The sequence below is a fragment of the Ischnura elegans genome, chromosome 4 (assembly GCF_921293095.1).
Source record: "Ischnura elegans chromosome 4, ioIscEleg1.1, whole genome shotgun sequence".
Taxonomy (NCBI): domain Eukaryota; kingdom Metazoa; phylum Arthropoda; class Insecta; order Odonata; family Coenagrionidae; genus Ischnura; species Ischnura elegans.
This window is the reverse complement of record NC_060249.1, coordinates 51,124,921-51,143,036: the sequence shown is the minus strand read 5'-3', so window position 1 is coordinate 51,143,036 and position 18,116 is coordinate 51,124,921. Positions and strand designations below refer to the sequence as shown.

General features: G+C 38.3%; 1 protein-coding gene across 1 annotated transcript in view; it reads right to left on the bottom strand.

Annotated features, from left to right (window-relative positions):
* Positions 1-1,379: 1,379 nt before the first annotated feature.
* LOC124157439 (NFX1-type zinc finger-containing protein 1-like) overlaps positions 1,380-18,116 on the bottom strand; it is a 32,280-nt gene continuing 15,543 nt past the window's right edge. The window contains exons 3-5 of the mRNA XM_046532138.1: positions 17,203-17,426; positions 9,162-9,427; positions 1,380-2,160 (exon numbers count right to left, since the gene is read on the bottom strand). Of these exons, the coding sequence (XP_046388094.1) occupies positions 1,433-2,160; positions 9,162-9,427; positions 17,203-17,426 (1,218 nt within the window). The 3' untranslated portion in view covers positions 1,380-1,432. The remainder of the gene's footprint in view (positions 2,161-9,161; positions 9,428-17,202; positions 17,427-18,116) is intronic.

Sequence of the window (18,116 nt, the reverse complement as noted above, 5' to 3'; positions counted from 1 at the left end):
AAAAAATGCTTTATTGATGCATATGTATTCCAGATGCATACTTACAGGGCCATTTCTGTACAGCTTTTACATTATTGTTGATTTCTTATAGAAAGATAATGCATCAGAAAGAGCGAGCAAACAAACATAGCAACCCATATAAAGACTACAACACATTTAAAATATTTTTCCTTCAAGGAAAGATTTGCTCCAAAAACTTTTAAGAGCCACAATATAAAACAAATACCATAGTAATTTCAAAACTTACCATCACATACAGATTAATACTCAAGTCTTCAACCTATTTAACTCTTAGTCCTCTATGATTAAAAATGTCATTTAACATGAAAACAGTAGTTGTGAGTGAACCTATACGAGATTTGTTATGTAAATTACACAATGAAGAGCTTGAAAACAGAGCTTGCACAGCCTTCAATGCTAATTACATAAACAGATTTGTACCAAAAAACTGTAATGATAACTTATAACTCCAATGCCTTAATTGAGTAACTCTAAAATGGGAATAATGAGTAGCCTAAAAAGGATAAAAAGGCCATTGCCATTCATATAAACTACATATGCCCAAAATGGTTTAGTATGAGAGACTACAAATGACCCTGATGGCTCTTAGTATAGATGAGTATTCACTGATCGAAGTTTGCTAAAAAACTAATGATCAAGCATGGACATTAGTTATTACATAGCTAATTTCCAATAAAGAATCATTTTAATTGAATAGGCATTTTCATGGGGGAATGTCAGAACTCTACCATATGCATAAATCCATAATGGATCAATAAGCAGATACATAATAATTCAAAACATGCATTGGCTTATGAAATTACACAAGGGAGCATACTAAAAGAATAAATTGGCTTTGATTCGATAGCAAACCTCCTGCAAATAATCACATCCTTTTTCCATGCAATATTTATAAAAACAACACTCATTAAGTGCACACATATCGGGGGTTTTGACTCCAACATTCAGCGAAAGAATCTTTCCTAATAAATGCTTAGATTATAAAAAATAACTAGGACAAGGCTACTCTTCATATCTAGATAGTTTTAAAAGAACAGTATGAGAATGAGATTGACCACAAGAGGGATTGTTAAAAAAATGTTCCCATGATTAACTCATAGTAAATGTATCAACAATATGTAAGACAGCTTGACAAGTAACCCATATCAGTCTAAATTGAAGGAAAATGAGACCAACATTTGAAATATTCAAGTATAATAGCCACTACTTCAGGATACTTCCAATCCAAATTTTCAAAAGACAATCCAAATGATTATTAATCATATAATATTTAACATTATCATAGGAAACAAAATTTTAAAATTATCTGTCAATAATTTGATAGTAATTATGCTTCAGTTTTGCCAGCTATTAATGCCAATATTAACTGCAGTCAAAATGAAAATTTGTGCATGGATGACCACAGCAATAATTACTTCAAAAGTAAAAGATTTGAAAAAAATTGGTGACTGCCTCCCGATATTTCACCATTGCACTGATTACAATTAGTTGCTTGTTTACCTTGTTCTAATCCACAAACAGAAAAAATGCGACCATTTGGACATCCATACCAACTACCCTCATGTAGATCAAACACAATATTCCTTGGTTTCAAAGGGAAAATGGAAAAGATGGCGAAGAATGAGTGGAATTCTTCACTGTTTAAAGACACCAAAACTTTACTGAGTTGTCTTATCATTTCTAAATACTCTCCTTTGAGAAATGCACGAGGATTATCAACCCACTTCTGAAATTTTTCATATTCCTTTTCACATTCAACCAACTTCTGATGTTTTTCACTTGTGGAATTTTTCATATTTTCCCTTCTACTGGTGGCCATACTGCTTTCCAAGGCACGTAACCTCGTCAAAATAAGAATGCGCAGAAATTCTCCCTCGTAGTCACTAAACTCTTGAGGAGTTATATTGTGAACATTTCCCAAAAGTATTTTAATCAGAGAGTTTGCAGAATCCACACATTCCTGCTCCATTTTGGAAGAACCCATCTTGCCCCTAAGGTCACGTAAATGACAAATGATAGACAATACAAAATTCATACGAGCTTCCAGGGAGTATGGAATGACAGCTGGACCATGCGACTTCTTATTTCTTTTTGTAAACTCACTCAACTTATCTACAAGCTGAAAGCTCTCCTTGAAATCTGTAAATTATTCAAAGAAAAGTGTTGTCATGCATTTTCACAAAATCAAGGTGAAATTAAAATGATTCTGTTATAATGTTTGGAAGGAAATTTCTTAGCTTTTCTACAAAAACCATTGTTGAATGTTATCCGTTGTGCCTCACAACTGAGTCTGAATATTATTTCTGCACACAACATTTGGCGACGAGGATGGGATACTGATATCCCGCAGTATTTTTTTAAATTTTATTTCACACGTAAGTGAGAATGAATTCATCAGGGTCGAGTTTCGAGGGGACGCTGGGGAATCTTCCAAGTTTTTCTTCAGTGCTTGTTTTTGTAGAAAAGCTAAGAAATTTCCTTCCAAACATTAAATATGGAATTCTACAAAGTAAAGGCCTCAACAATTCAGTGCATGATTCTGTTATGTTTGAGAACAACATATACAATGTCTGATGGTCGGAGGTGAACAACCTCACCCTAAAGTGTGTCACTTCCCATCATACCTTGTAAAACCAGGGACAGGTAGAAATGTAGTTTCAATAACTACTAATGGGCACAGGTACTCAACAATTTCCAGTAAATATTTACTAGTAATTACTAGAGGTCCGTGAAATATGCAAGATGGGATATTGCAAAATAACACGAAATAACACAAAATAATGCGAAATTGGTTTACCAATAAAAACGAAATTTTGTATTTTTTGCGATTTTATGTGAATTAGCGAAAAAATCACATCTTATGAGTCTTAGGGCCGTATTTTTAAACAATACTGTTATCGCCGGAGTGGGATGAGAAAGAGTTGTATCTCCATCTACTATTCGCAGTCAAGAACGTTCCTACAGCAACAACAAACTCTTCCTCTTCGAAGTAGTGAGTGTTGAGTTGATCGCTGCAATTCTCATATCTACATCTTGCTTTGTGTGACGTTTGCTGCCCACAGTTCATTGCAGCAAGAACGCATCAGCAAAAAGAAGGATCGCTTTTATTAATAAATATGGAGGACAACGAGATGGACAGTGTCATGTATTGTGCATGTGATTGTAATGTTGTAATGTAATTGAAATGTGTTTTGAATCAGGCCATCTTGTTAAGGGATATTCAGCAGTGCTTTCTTTCGTGTTGCATGTTGGGCGGAAACACGCGGGCAAAGACAGTCAATTTCCGGGTGTCGAACGCGAGCCCTGGCCTTACCTAAATCATTTGTGTTGCTGGCTAAATAAATCCGTTGTGCCTCACAACTGAGTCTGAATATTATTTCCGCACACAACAGACAGGATTACAAGGGAAGAGATGAAGTTGTTGATTGGCATCATAACTAGCATCTGGAGGTGTTGGAAAGCAAGAAGACGGATGCGAATCGAATGCGAAGAAGGCGAGAGCCTGGTTGGATGTGCAGGACGAATTTAATTCAAACGAATTTGTTCGGAAGGTAAGTATGTTTGGAAGTATGATGGTGATAAATGCATTGTCTGATAGTTGAAAAGATTTTTGTTTCAATGAACCCTTAATTATGAAAAATGGTTGCTGATTGATCGCTAACTATTTATCAAAGTCATAATTTTAACACTATCCATAAATTCGGAGATATTTTCATGAAGAGCCATTCTGCGATTGCGACTATCCATGCTCGGCAGTTCGCGAGACAACTTGCTCATTTTCAACAAAAATCTAACATTACTCGTGTAACTCTGTTGGTCACATGTACGTAGCTTGAGTTGATAGAAATCATTCATTTGTTTTGGTGTTTAAAAACCGGTGAGAAGCTTTGACTTTTTTAAAATTCTTTTCTGAAATCCTCATAAAGTGCATTTTGTTGGTAGATTGCAAAAAATCTTCGTGATTATGTCACGGCCAGAGATTTTCCACGAAAAGTATTTCCCTTCATTTCCAATACAAGACGAGATGTGATTCGCACCATGCAATACCAGTAAATCTTATTTTCCTACGCCGAAATTAAAAGCTTCACAACAATAATTCCAAGTTAATGGAATGTAAATGGAATTATTATTGTGAAGCTTTTGGTTTCAGCGTGTAGCGGCGGGGTAGGGGTAACAATTAAAACGACTCCGCAATGGTGGCGGAGTTGCTGTAATTGTTATTTCGTGGCAAAGTAAATAAAAATTCGTGAATATACGTGGTGTACGTGTAGCATTATCAATTGTGGCTGTAGTGATGGATATTTATTTTTGGTTTGGTTACAAGTCCAGTGATATATTTTGTGTCATAAACCTCAATGTAACGGATAATTTTTCTACCTCACAGCGTACCGCCAAGCAATTGAGAAAGAATTGGGATAATATTAAGATGAGGAAACAGGAAGAGCTGGCGAATGAAAGGCAGGAGATGATGAAGAGTGGTGGCGGACCAATGACATCCACCAGTAAGGAATATTTGCCACCAAAGATGGAAATAGCCTTGCCATCCGTCTCCTACTCTCCGCCGAATGCTGGGGACTGTGATGTGTTGGCGGTCCCTAGCGTTTCCCCGGTGGATAGGGATGGGACCTTGGATTGTTTACTTCCTCTCAACATTTCTGAGACATCAGGCAAGTTGATTAAAAAAAGCAGGTATGTTCTTATCATTATTGAAGGGAATTCCTTAATGCCATACTGAGATTATTATCGAGTAAAATATTATCATATGGCATCTGATCCGTCAGTCAAAAAATATTAAATGTGTACAGTATCATGATTGCGTTCAAAGGAATACAACTTCATTAAAGAGAAATTGACCTGCATCATACTATCCTTTGTGTATTATGTGGTTATTTTTCTGCGACTTTTATAAAATGTCATTGCATATAAAATATAATCATCATGATTAGAGTTAAGTTGAGTTACTTGATGCTATTTCCAGGAATTATATCACATGATTTTCATTAATCAACGGTAAACTTTCTTATTTTTCCTCTGAGTTAAATGACCACAATCGAGAGGAAGCATACACTCCGAGGATGCAATCTGCAGGGACTCCTTGCAATACAAAAAGGCATAATTAATCAGGGAAGCGGCCATTGAGAAGGAAATGGAGGCTAGGCTGGGACTCATGGCATCTTACAATGAAAAGTAGGATGCCATCCAGCGGATCCGGAAGAGAGAAGCAGAGATTGCTTGTGCCATCAAGGAGCAGGAACTAGCCAATGCCAAGGCTGCTGGACACATCATCCAAATGGAGGAGGAATTTAAGAGGTGTATCCAAAGCATACAGCTTCAAACAGAGGAGGCGAAGTTGAAGCGTGTGGTACTTGTTATGATATATCTTGCTTGGTGTTGCTTGTGCTTTCATGTTAAAATTCTCCATTATCTTCATGTTTTTAAAGTCATTTGCTAATGATTATCTGCCAAAGGGTATTCAGGGAAAATATATTCATTGCAATTAACTAATTTTAGGGATAATGAAAACGAAATACATGTAGATAGAAATATTTAAGTTTGATGCACGTTTCAGATTGAGCCTCAGCAGAATAGGCAAATTAGCGATGGGAATTCAAACTTTAAAATACTGGTACTAGCCTTAGGCTCAGTTTATGGAGGCTTTCAATTTTGAAAACCAGTGTGATAAAATTGAATCCATACAATGCTCTCTGAAATGAATTATTACACCAATGAAGATATTAAAAGAATGTGAATGATCTTTGTGTTTGCATGTGGATATTAAGGTATAATGCATACTTTGAGGGGCCTAATTATGCCTGTATTATTGCATGAAGTTTATATGTATCATATGCTTATACAGTAAACTCTTGATTTTACGAAGTCAGTGGGACCGGAAAATTGGCACTTCGTAAAGTCAAGTTTCGTTATTTCAAACCTTTTTCATAAGTCACGAAAAAAATGTTTGCTTTTGTTTCTACTGCCCTTTTTTGTCTTTATTGGTCTTATTTAAATGTTTTTGGTGGTCATTCTCGTTATTATTCATAGAAAAGGCTTTTTGTTATCCATTTATGCGGTGAAAGATCGTTAAATAATTATACCACCATAAAATTCCCATTTCTCGTTCATACTTCAACATCAACGATCGCTTAAGAAATTCCTGACCACTTTAGAAAACGTAATCAAATAATGAATTGCAAAGTTTATTATAAGAATTTAATGTTATAAATTTGTGGTTAGGAGCGAATAACAGCAATTAAGTACGCGTTAGATAGATATTTGTTTCCAGCACCCACGGAATTTTAGCGGCAGCCGGCCTAACCGCCATTTATGTCGCCCTCTATTGCTCAGTGACGAGAAAAAAAAAACGGGGGCCTCCACCCGTTTCCAAAATAACCTTCGTAAGTTAATATTTCGAGTTACTCTGTATATTCAGTTGAATGTGCTACCTTTTCCATTGGTTATTTTTGTTGAGATTCAGTTACGATTATAAATTACGTAGGATATGATTATCTTCTGGCGAATATTTGAAGTAAATTCTGTTTTGAGTTCTCCATCCGGATACTGTGTTCCATCATCTTTGCAGACGTTGCTACGAAAGACTTCATTCTTCATCACGACCATATTCTTCATACCGAGTGTGAAGTGCTATGTTCATATAGTATTTCTCTCTTCTTTTATGCCGACAGGAGCAAGGTTCCAACCGGAAAACAACAAGAGAAACATCTTCCATTATCGGAGAAATAAATAGAGAATCGTTATTATCCGCATTGATTGTTTTCCTACAAGAGATGTTTCATAATTTCACAAGGTGTGTGAAGTATTGGTTCACTTGCGTGAATTCTCAAAAATGTCACGCAAAAACTTGTACCTTCACCTCATTTAGTTTTCCTGTTCCTTTCTCCGCCGTATTGAAAGTTATGCAAAGGATCATTGACATAGAGAAAAGATTTTCTTAGCTTTAGCACTAAAAAATAGTCGCGCCATAACCGTAAATAAATATAGTGTGGAAAGAGCAAAGAAAATAATTTCAATTGAAACGTCAGCATAGAAGAAGAGAGACAATTATAAGCGTGGCACCATTTCCCTGATAGTAGAAGATACTTCTTCAGCCTCTCTCCCATTAATAACTTACCCCCGTTGCAGGTAAAGATGAACCATGCCCTTCTCCACAATCGGGGAACGTTCCCAGTGGGAGGGGTGAATAGGAGTGGAATGGGGATTGCCTGAGGAAAGAAGTGGTCAGCATATGGTGGGGTGGAGGGGGCAGGAGAAAGAAAGGTGGGGAAAGGGCCTTCAGCTCTGCCTCAGTTTACGTTTGGGGGTCGTATTTTTCTACGACGCACTCAATGCTCCGTAGCCTTAGGGAGGGAGTGAAGGGAAATACTGGGGAAGGAGGGATTTGGGATGCGTAAGGTGGGTGTCGGCAAGATCAGCAGAAGGCCGCGGGAGGAAGTTAACAAAGACTTTGGAAAGAAAGTTCCCTCGGCATGGGAAAACGGGGAGACGTGCGAGAAGAAAGCTCATGGTAAGAGTTAGAAGTGCGTCTTCATTACGAGTAGCCTGAAAAATAAGTTGGTGGTTAATAGAGCCCAATACTGAAGATATTTAAGTTGTTTATTCAGGAAGGCTGTTGTAAACACAAAAAGATATTGCTAAAAAAATCTGTTTAATTTTTCTTTTTGCCCTTCTCCATCGCCGCTTCCACCATGGTTTCTCACTTGCATAAATGGGAATGAAATTGGGGACCTAACTAGTTAGCCAGATCAAAATATCTTAATGTTTGGATGGCAGCAGGTACTTTTTTTATTTGGTGAAATTACTTCTTTACTTTCATCTTCGTCGTCACTGCTATTCTGACTAGTCCCGTCCGCTGCTTCTTCCGATGCAGGTACCGGCGTCGCATTGTTGCAAGCCCGGAGATCATCGTCATGGGCAATATAATCGTTTGATGTTGCGCGCTGTGCTCTTCCTGCTTTTTCCAAGAACTTTTCAAAATCATCTTTTAGCCTCTAATCTCATCAGCGATTTTATCCGCTGCAGCTTCCTGAAGGTATAACGTAACGAATCCATCATAGCCATGATATTAAAACAATAGAATTACTAGTAGGCGATTAGTATCAATTACCAACCTCGAGAACATCCTCATGATGCGATATCAAAGGGAATCCGGCCGATTTCCAGCAATTTGCGATTATAGTGGAGTACGTCTTTGAACCGTGTTTCTGCGATGAAAAATGAAAATTTTATTAACTTGGCCATTTTAGTAAAGTTTACAAAATCGTTATTTCTCGTCGCATAAACACGGTTCAGAGACGTACTTGAATGCCTGATTGGCAGGAGTGCGATGCAAACAATTATTTTTTTGATGATGGCATTGATTGATAGATTTTCAAAATGCAGTTAGAACGGTCAGTTTTGGGGAGAGAGGCCCCCCGCTCGGAGGGTCGAAGAAAGGAGCTAGCGAGGGTTAGCTCGTCGAGGAAAGGGTCCCGGATTAGGGACCCTTCGAAGTGCTTCGGCGAAAAGTGGTCAAGTAGTCTTCGAAGTACGTCAAAGCAGCCTGCTTTGCGAACGTACCAAGTACGTTCGCAAAGGTTTAATTAGGAGTGTACGAAATACCCCGCGCGACCTTCCTGACATGTTTAACTACGAAGTATTGTCGATGCGATGTTTACGAATAGGCACGTAAATAGGGGCATTATGTCAGTCGCGATATTTTACTGAACTCCTACTTCCCCTAAATTCCCACCGTGAGGTTTTAGGCGAACCCTTTCTCCCCAAAGTTGCACTATCATTTACGATTTCACACTTTTGATGAACCACAGTTGGAAGCGCTGATTTTTTTAGCTACTTACCCCGGCGTAACTAGTTTTGTTGACAAATATTTCGCCATAGTTCGTATAAACGAATACGTTTCGCTCCTGGGGACCGATCCGAGGTTCGTAAGTTCAAAACATTTCGTATAATCGAATAACGCCATGTAATTACCATAGGCTTTTCGCCGGGACCGCCATATCACTTCGTATAATCAAAAACTTCGTAAAATCCTGCTTAGTATAATCGAGAGTTTACTGTATCAACATTGGTAATTTTATATATTTAAAACCTAATAATGAGGAATAATGAGAAAATTAAAAACTTACCCGATTCTAAGGGATACATCCTAAACTTGTCCAATAATTTCTCCACTTTCCTGCTGACTTGATGCAGATTACCAATCACCATGAACCTCACCTGATTCACACGGTTCAAACACAACTTGGCAGCATTTTTGTAGCGATAAGCTTGCAGAATGTCAACGTGACACACTGGACATTGTAACAGTTTCACCTCATGAGCAGACTCTGAAAGGCTCTTCTCCAAAGAAGTTGACTCAAACACGTGACCACAATCAGGCAACAAAACAAACCTGCAAGGAGAAGACGGGAAAAGCATTGTATTCGAGCACCTCAGACATAACTTCTAGCATTGAAAACTGAAAGATAAGCATGTACATTAGGCCGGCCCTTATTTTTCAGAATTGCGAAAAGTTATGTTTTCCTGGTCTCAAAATGATCCAAATGGTGTTCATATTCACGTGTTAAAATTTGGTTACTTTAAAATAACGGCAACCCGTGCCCCAAGGGCCCTAAGTACTAAGGACCCTCGATTGAGTTTTTTGGGGCCGAAAAAGCGCTATTTGTATGTAAAACGTAAAAGTAAAGCCCCTTAGGGCCGATTTTCTGTTTGTTTTAACCTATCTCTAAGCGTTTAGGAGATATCGTCCGTCGTAATGCAATCCCCCCCCTAGGGCGCCACCCCGCACCGCGGCACCGCTGAGGTATGTCCCGCACCACTTACTAGAGACTTCCCCTCAACCCCCTCCCCTCCCTCGGCAAAGACTTTGCTCCTGATGTCAAGATCTAGCCTCTGAAGGAATGTGCTTACCTTAGAAATAATTTAATTGCCATAACAATACTTCCAATCCAAGAGATCAATTTATTTTCACTCTGTCCATGATTTTCGGTACATTAACCAAAATAAAATAGATTTTCATCGTATTTCTCATTTTTCACTGACATCCTATATTTAGCAATGAAAGTGCCTTTCCGCACGTAAGGGTTGTATTGCGATGAAAAGTCACACTTAGTAATAAATTTTGAAAGCTCTCTTCCTTCAACGTGACTACCTAAAAATCTTGAATTAGTTTCACTTTTCTCGCTGCACAATCATTTCCCACTTGATGACCCCGAATAATTTGCAAATCGTTCTTGTATGTTCATCCCATTCTCGCATGTGCACGTCAAAGAATTCAATGCATATTTACAATACATTAAATAGCTTTCTCGAATTAGTGGTGATAAAATTTGGTATAGATACCTTAGTCATGTCTTTACGTTTATAGAATGCCTTCTTCGGTGGATCATATTTTCCCACACAAGACCACATACGGCATATCACGTTTTTTTTCACACCTAGAAATGGATCCGTCAAAGAATGACAGGCCTACCAACTCCTCACTCATGTACCACAAGTGGTTTGAAAACCTCTTTTGTGCTGCTTTCGCTATGTCTAGGTTAACACTTTCGTAATTAACAAGTCTTCGTAGGAACTGCGGGTCATTGATGGGAGCTAATGCAACAAAAGGAGCGGAGAACCACATCTTTTCATTTCTTCTTGAATATATTGAAATCTATTCAACCAATAACTTCATTTCGTTCTCCTCTTTATTTGCGTAAGATCTTTATTTCTTCAGCCCAAGCACATTTATCCGAGAGATTAACTGCACTTTCCTTCCTGCGCGTCAAAAATCCAATGGTACCGCTCCTTGCAATGTCAAGCAAGTCATCAAGTTTTGTTACGAAAGATTCTCTTCTCTTCATATCCACTGTAGTTAGCGCTCTCTTTATGCCGTTGCACGTTCATTCATTCTTTGCGTCATTTTTCTAACTTTTCAATCGCCTTATTTTCCGTAACAACAGGAATTCTAGTTTTATACTATGGATGAGACGCATTTCTCACGGTTTTTCTCGCACTAAGTCTTACAAATTTCGAACCCATTAGGTGATAGAGAAAACACATAGTACTTCTCTCACTGTCGGTAAATTTGAGCCGAGTATTTCTTCACTTTCTTTTCCAACCAGTTGAATGCCTGGATTTAGTCTTGATTTCATGCCTTTCCTTGTTGTTCTATTCTTAAAATGAACGTCACGTTCATGATAAAGTATTTATTTCACTACTTTTCTCCTTACATCCTAAGAAACTTAGCACTTCCTATCCTTTGCACACTATACACAAGAACTATCTCTATCTATCCACAGTGATCTACATCCGTGAACTGACTGCCTCGTTTCTTCTTCCTTGAATATTTCTATCTACTGTTGGAGCCCTGGAAGCCCTGCTCATTCCCTTCATTCCTTTATTATTCATAGACACATTTCTATCACATGCTTATAATATTTTGTACATAAAAACACTTTGGAACAAAGCCTGCTGGAATGGTTCGCGGCCGTTTGGTGGCAAAAATTCAAGGTTTAAGGGGTCGGTACCCAGTACATAGGACGGCGTTCAAGGGTTAAAATTGACATTATAGGCTTTAACAACATTAATCATGACACAAGAGGAACAACCTATTCAATACTGTACCACTAGCATGTAAATCTTTTCATCAGGAGCAAGGTCTTTGCCGAGGGAGGGGAGGGGGTTGAGGGGAAGTCTCTAGTAAGTGGTGCGGGACATACCTCAGCGGTGCCGCGGTGCGGGGTGGCGCCCTAGGGGGGGATTGCATTACGACGGACGATATCTCCTAAACGCTTAGAGATAGGTTAAAACAAACAGAAAATCGGCCCTAAAGGGCTTTACTTTTACGTTTTACATACAAATAGCGCTTTTTCGGCCCCAAAAAACTCAATCGAGGGTCCTTAGTACTTAGGGCCCTTGGGGCACGGGTTGTCGTTATTTTAAAGTAACCAAATTTTAACACGTGAATATGAACACCATTTGGATCATTTTGAGACCAGGAAAACATAACTTTTCGCAATTCTGAAAAATAAGGGCCGGCCTAATGTACATATATCCAAAAATAAAAGGGGTCATTCACTCCCACTCAAAACCAAAAATCATTATAGGACATTGTTAGACTGATAAGAGAGATAAGCTATAGTGAGAAAAATCTTTCTTGCTACGCCATTGCCTCAGGGGTTTGAAATTAAAAAAAAAATATCCCAACACTCGCCACCCACTTGTGGTGAGTTGGTGACATCATTAGTTCCGGTGCATTTACTCATTCTGGGAGGATCACTCACTGCAGAAAGGAATTGCTCACAAGAATATAAACAACAACAAACTGAGTGAGGCCAATGTACGAGGTTGAGGAGTAGCCGACAAATGACAACCTGCTTGGCAGAGCTCATAATATAGTAACTAAACTGGTAACTAAATTCAGATTACAGCAGTGCCCACTAATAAAATAACCTGCTTAACCCTTTCAGTGCGGATGGCATAGCATTGATGCCCAGCGTAGGTCCTGCCAACGGGCGGGTGGCATCACATTGATGCCATGCCGCCCTATGTCCTTCAATCGCTCCCTACGATCCTCCGCTCTGTTCTTTCTACTCTCACGATGGTTTCCTGCACGCCCATTGGATTAGGCTACCTTGATATGGCCTCCATTTTTGAAAAAAGTTTATATTTTTTTAGTACATTTTTTTACATTAATGGAGCACTTTGTGGAGTAATGTGTAAGATTTTTCGCCATTACAAAAAAATTAAAATGTGAAATTTCTTTACTTTTCTGAATATTTGCGCTAAATGTTGCCAGATTTGAAGTTTATTATCCCCGTTTTAGTCGTATTAAATTTTTTGTAAACAATATTTAGTCATAACCTTCCTTTCATCTCACCAACGAAAAATATTTTCGTATTTCAAAATATGGTCACCATACACACGCTAAACACAGTTGAATAATCTGTTTCTGTTTTTATTATTGTTTAAACTTAATATTTACATAATGCCGTTTTAACTCATAACATTCTTCCATAACATATTTGCAACTCATTTTCTGAACGATCCTTTCAATAGGGGTTTGATTATATAGGTTTCGGAAAAAGAAATAGATTTTTTCGACTTTTTCTCATTTACTTCGTATGAGTTTGTTGAAGTTACTAGGCGCGAATAATTACGTCCACCAATTCGTTATTCACGGGAAATATTGAGGGTTCTAGGAAAACTTTTATATTTATTTAATTTTGAAAGAGAAATTAGAATTGGGGAAATCATTGGGGAAATGGTGCTCAAAAAAAAGAGAGTCGTTTTATGTCACCGCGGAATAGACTACAAGTCGCTCTGTGTCGCCTGTTATCTCTATTTTTAGAAGTATTTTTGCCATTCTTATAAGAAATGCATGCAAATGCAAAGTATTCTGTTATGTGCATGTCGTGGAGAAGGTGAGCTCTTACTTCTCAGTTTTTTTGACTCTCGCCATTAGTAAAGTCTCTACTTCGGACATCTTTCGATTGCGTGTATTTTCACTCCCCTATAGAGATTTTATTTTTTTATAATATTACCGTACAGCCTTTTTCTATTGGAAATATCAGGATTTTACATATATTTAGCCACTTACGTGGAGTATGGGAGAAACCTTTATTTTTAATTTTATTCCTATTTTCAAACCCCAAGGACCGTTTATGTATCAGCCTTAGGTGAACTAGGCTTAGAATATCTCCTCGCAATAAAACTACCTCTGGCACAATTTACTCAAGTGTATGCCTGGAACACTGCATTGGGTCTTCTCCGCGTAGGTCTTTTTAACTTTGAAGCAATTTACATATTTTACTTCGACCAAATAGAGCTATTATAATTAGATAAGACCGAGCATAGGAATCTTACTCGTAGGGAATGGGAGATATTTTTAGTCTGATATACCTAATGTGCGACTGTATTAAGTATTGCAAGATGGCCATCCATTCCAGATTATTGGAAAATGTAGGAAAATAACTTCGATTTTTCTTGTCTTCACACCACTTTTTCCCGAGACCGATTTCAACTAATTTTCCGTTGCATGCATTTTGGCAGGGACCCTGGAGTAGATGATCCGATACCAAGAGACCCCTTGCATAAAGTTCGACCCCTTTTGAAATTATTCACTCAAAGAATGAAATAAATTTACTATCCGAGTAAAGAACTCTGATTCATGAGTCCATGTTGCTTTGGCGCCACAAACACGGCATAACATTATATATGCTTTCAGGGCCTAATGGCCTTGTGCAAGATGCTATAATTTACACAGCGGCGAAGGATCCTGATGTGGGAGGTAGGGGACATGCAAACAAAGTCGTGCGAAAATTAATCGATAGATTTCATCTCTGTGGACACAGTTTATACAGTCGCGAAGCCACGATTTTGAAATGAGGGGTTTTTGCCGGAGATTTTAGGGCCCTTACGGAGGGTGCGGGGGCCATCTTACCCGTTTTTGGCGCCTCAACGGGGGTTGTAACCCATAACCCCCCTTCCATGGCAACACTGCTGAGTTTATGCATGGAAAATTATAATAATCTCTTGAAATATCTATTGAGTTACTCAAAAAAGACACACCTATGAAACTCTAAGGACAAACAGAAAAAATAATACACCTCACGTTCTTATAACGACTAAAAAGTGGCTCTGATGATATATGATGTGCAGAAGTTCCAGGGCTGTGTTTGAACCCTTTTTTCAAAGAATTCCACAATTATAAGTTAGTTTTTATAGCATTAACGCAAAAGAAAATGTCAAAAAGATAAAATAACTTTCATATGTTTGCATACAAATCTAAGTTGCTGGTAAATTTAAAAATTTATAAATGTGAAGATTAAACTTCGAAAACTTTTATTTGCTCAAAATTTGATGCATGGAAAGTGGATGATAACTGAAAATATTTTTATCTTCTTTCATAATTCAACTCCGCCATCATTTCAGAAATTATTTTAAGCTTCTTAGTTGCTACGTAAATATTAGTTGCCCGTCGTCACCTAATGTTTGTGTAACGGGTTGCATAATATCCGGAGCATTTTTTCACATGGGTGCGGATGGCATCACTGTGATGCCATTAACAAATTGTTTAATAAATAGTGAAATGAATATAAAAATCCTTTTTTCATTGAAATCGTTTACATATTTTCGAAAAACAAAGTGAATGCAGTGAAAAAAAATTCTCCGCCAATGTGAAACAACTCTGAGAAAATGTTACGCAATGAAAGGGTTAAGGGAAAGAAAAAAATAATTTGCATTAATAAACTGCAGGTAGCTTTTAACACGCATCCCGGCCCTCTTTCTAAGGATTATGCCTACTCCAGCATTACCATTTAACAGTCCTGTGTGTATCATTCTGTAGCTTCCACTCCAAAAGTCTCCTTCCTGGGGCCACTTCATTTTGCTGATACCTAATACATCGAGGTTCATTCGTCGCATCTCCACCTTCAAGTGCTCTAGCTTACCGCAGGTACGAAGTGATCTGACGTTCCACGTTCCTATCCGTAACATTCTATCATCTTTGACCAATGTACCCTCTCGAGTAGTCCCCGCCCGGAGATCCGAATGGGGGACTAGTTTACCTCCGGAATATTATACCCGAGAGAATTCCATCATGTCATTATATAAATTTAGTGGAGTAGCTGCGACTTCTCGGGATGATAATGTGGTGGGTGGTTTCCCCTTGCCTTCCACATCGCAGTACTACAGCCGTTAAAGTAAATGTTACCACGCCCGTAGTGGAATGCGTGTTGCTGTGCCGACCAGTATGGTCTCCACCTTCGCACATGTGAAGAAGAGCTGCTGCCCTCTCCCCCAGGTGATGAGAGGCATAATTGTTGGCGGCCCCCAGTCGCCAAGTCACGGTATCTTCACTGGTTCCGGTATCATTTAAGTGGTCTACCTTACCCAAGGGTAGCCCAATACCCCCTCAGAACACCGCCGCTTTTTGTCCACGACTGCTTATTCGACAAGAGAACTCGCTTATCTTGCAGCTAACCTCTATATCTGAAGGTCGGCCCACCATCCGCAACCCAGTGGACGCACTCGGTGGCTTTAAGCTCAGCCGCGAGGCAACTACTATATGAGAGGGAGAATAAATTCTGAGATCTAGTGTGTAATGCAGGTATACTTATATCAATAATACCTAACAAATCAGCACATTGGACTTTGTTATTACACCCAATTAGAAAGAAAATTGCAACAAACCCTTTCAGCTCCTCACGATAGAGATTGAGGAAAAAATTGAGTAAGAGTAAAAATCATGCACGGATAATCCGCAACCCAGATAAACCGGAGCCAGATAATCGGGAGTCTGCTGTATGTTGCAAATTTCAGAAAACCAGCCTCCTTGAGCCCAAGCCTCTGATGTTTTTTTTTCATTTCCAAAATCACACGAACTATAAATCATTGTCTTTGAAGGAAAATATCAAGTTACACGAGAACAATCGAAACGTGTTTCATCCCTACCCTATCTCAATAACTGACCTTTTTCTGCCTACCTGTTTCAATTCTCCGTTTCTGGAGGACAAATGCTAGGTGAGTGACTTTCTGGTCCCAAAGATGTCTTGATAGCTTTGACCAAATGCGACACATTTCTGGCGATATTTTTAACTCTTTCAGCACTAATTGATTGCCACAAAGTTTTCTAGTTACAGCAAGACCATACTAACATTCAACATTGTCCAAACAGCAAAATTTGAAAAGAAACAAGCATACCATTAGCCCCCTCAAACAAGTGGAAACAGGAAATGCCAATTGCATATATCACGTAGCTATAATAGTAGAATAATTCTGTGTTGCTTGTGCATAATGTGTTAAGTCCAAAAACCCCAAAAATGGGACTATCTCACCTAACCATCAAATGAATCATATAGAATCATTTGTGCATAGTGTGGTATGTCCAAACCTAATAACATATGCAAAATATGAGCTATTTATCTCACAATAATTCATACGCTTGGATTTATGATAGGCGAGTGAATTTTCAAATGCAGTTATCTCAAAACTATGATTGAGTGCTAAACACATTATGCGCAAGCAACACAGAATTTATCACACTGCTTAGCATTATCATTATAACAAGATTACAATTTGGTATATTCTTTTTAATAACTGGCATAAATAGTTTCAGCAAAGATGTGCCATTGGCAACAATACAGCCATATATGTCATAAAAAAACAATGTACAGCCATTACCTAGAACTTTTATCTCCTGTTGCGTTTAGAGAGGCCAAAGCATCTTCCACTTCTTTGGGATGGCAAACTCGGCATAGATTTGGACATCTTTCCCCACAAAATCCAATGCACTCATGTCCACAGCCTAATTTTCTTGTACATGGCTCGTTGCATGGAGGACGGTCACAGAAGTCAGAGCAGTTTTTCCTGCAAGTCTGATGCTCACAATGCCAGCCACATTTTTTCTAAAATATAAGAAAGTAATGGACACATGTAAAATAAAGTAGGCACAGACTTTCACCATTACCAACTTCTCAAAATGGTACTCTTTCCAGCAGCAGGGTGAATTTTTTTTGTAAGGAAAAAAATTAAATAGAATAATAAGGTAATTTTGGTGTGAATGATATTTCCTGTTTGCTGATTATACAGTAGAACTTGTTAAGTACGCTTCTGAAGGGACCACAAAAAATGAATGTACTAACCAGGAAAATGTGCTAGCGAGGAAAATAAATAATAGCAGTCGGGGTCATTGCAATCTGTGGAAAAGTCACCATAATTACAATCACTATCGGTAGTTCTCGTAGGATTGCCTTACTTTAAAAATTTGTCTAATGTCATCTGCTTTCGTGCCGTAAATCAAGTATTTTTAAGCTAAGCTTCGCATAGATATCCAGAGCATCGTCTGCTCCCACAGCAGTAGTCAAGTAAATACGCACATACTCCATAGCCTCGATGTCAAGTTTATGGAGTACATACTTGCAAATAAAATATTGTCTGACTTAGACAGTAAACTAGAATCTCTTGTTTTGTTATTCGATTTCTCCAAGGCCTTTGATTGCATCAATCACCACATATTACTATCGAAACTTCAGCAACTTGGCATCAGAGGTACTCCATATAATTGGATAAAATCATTTCTAAATAACAGGCAACAG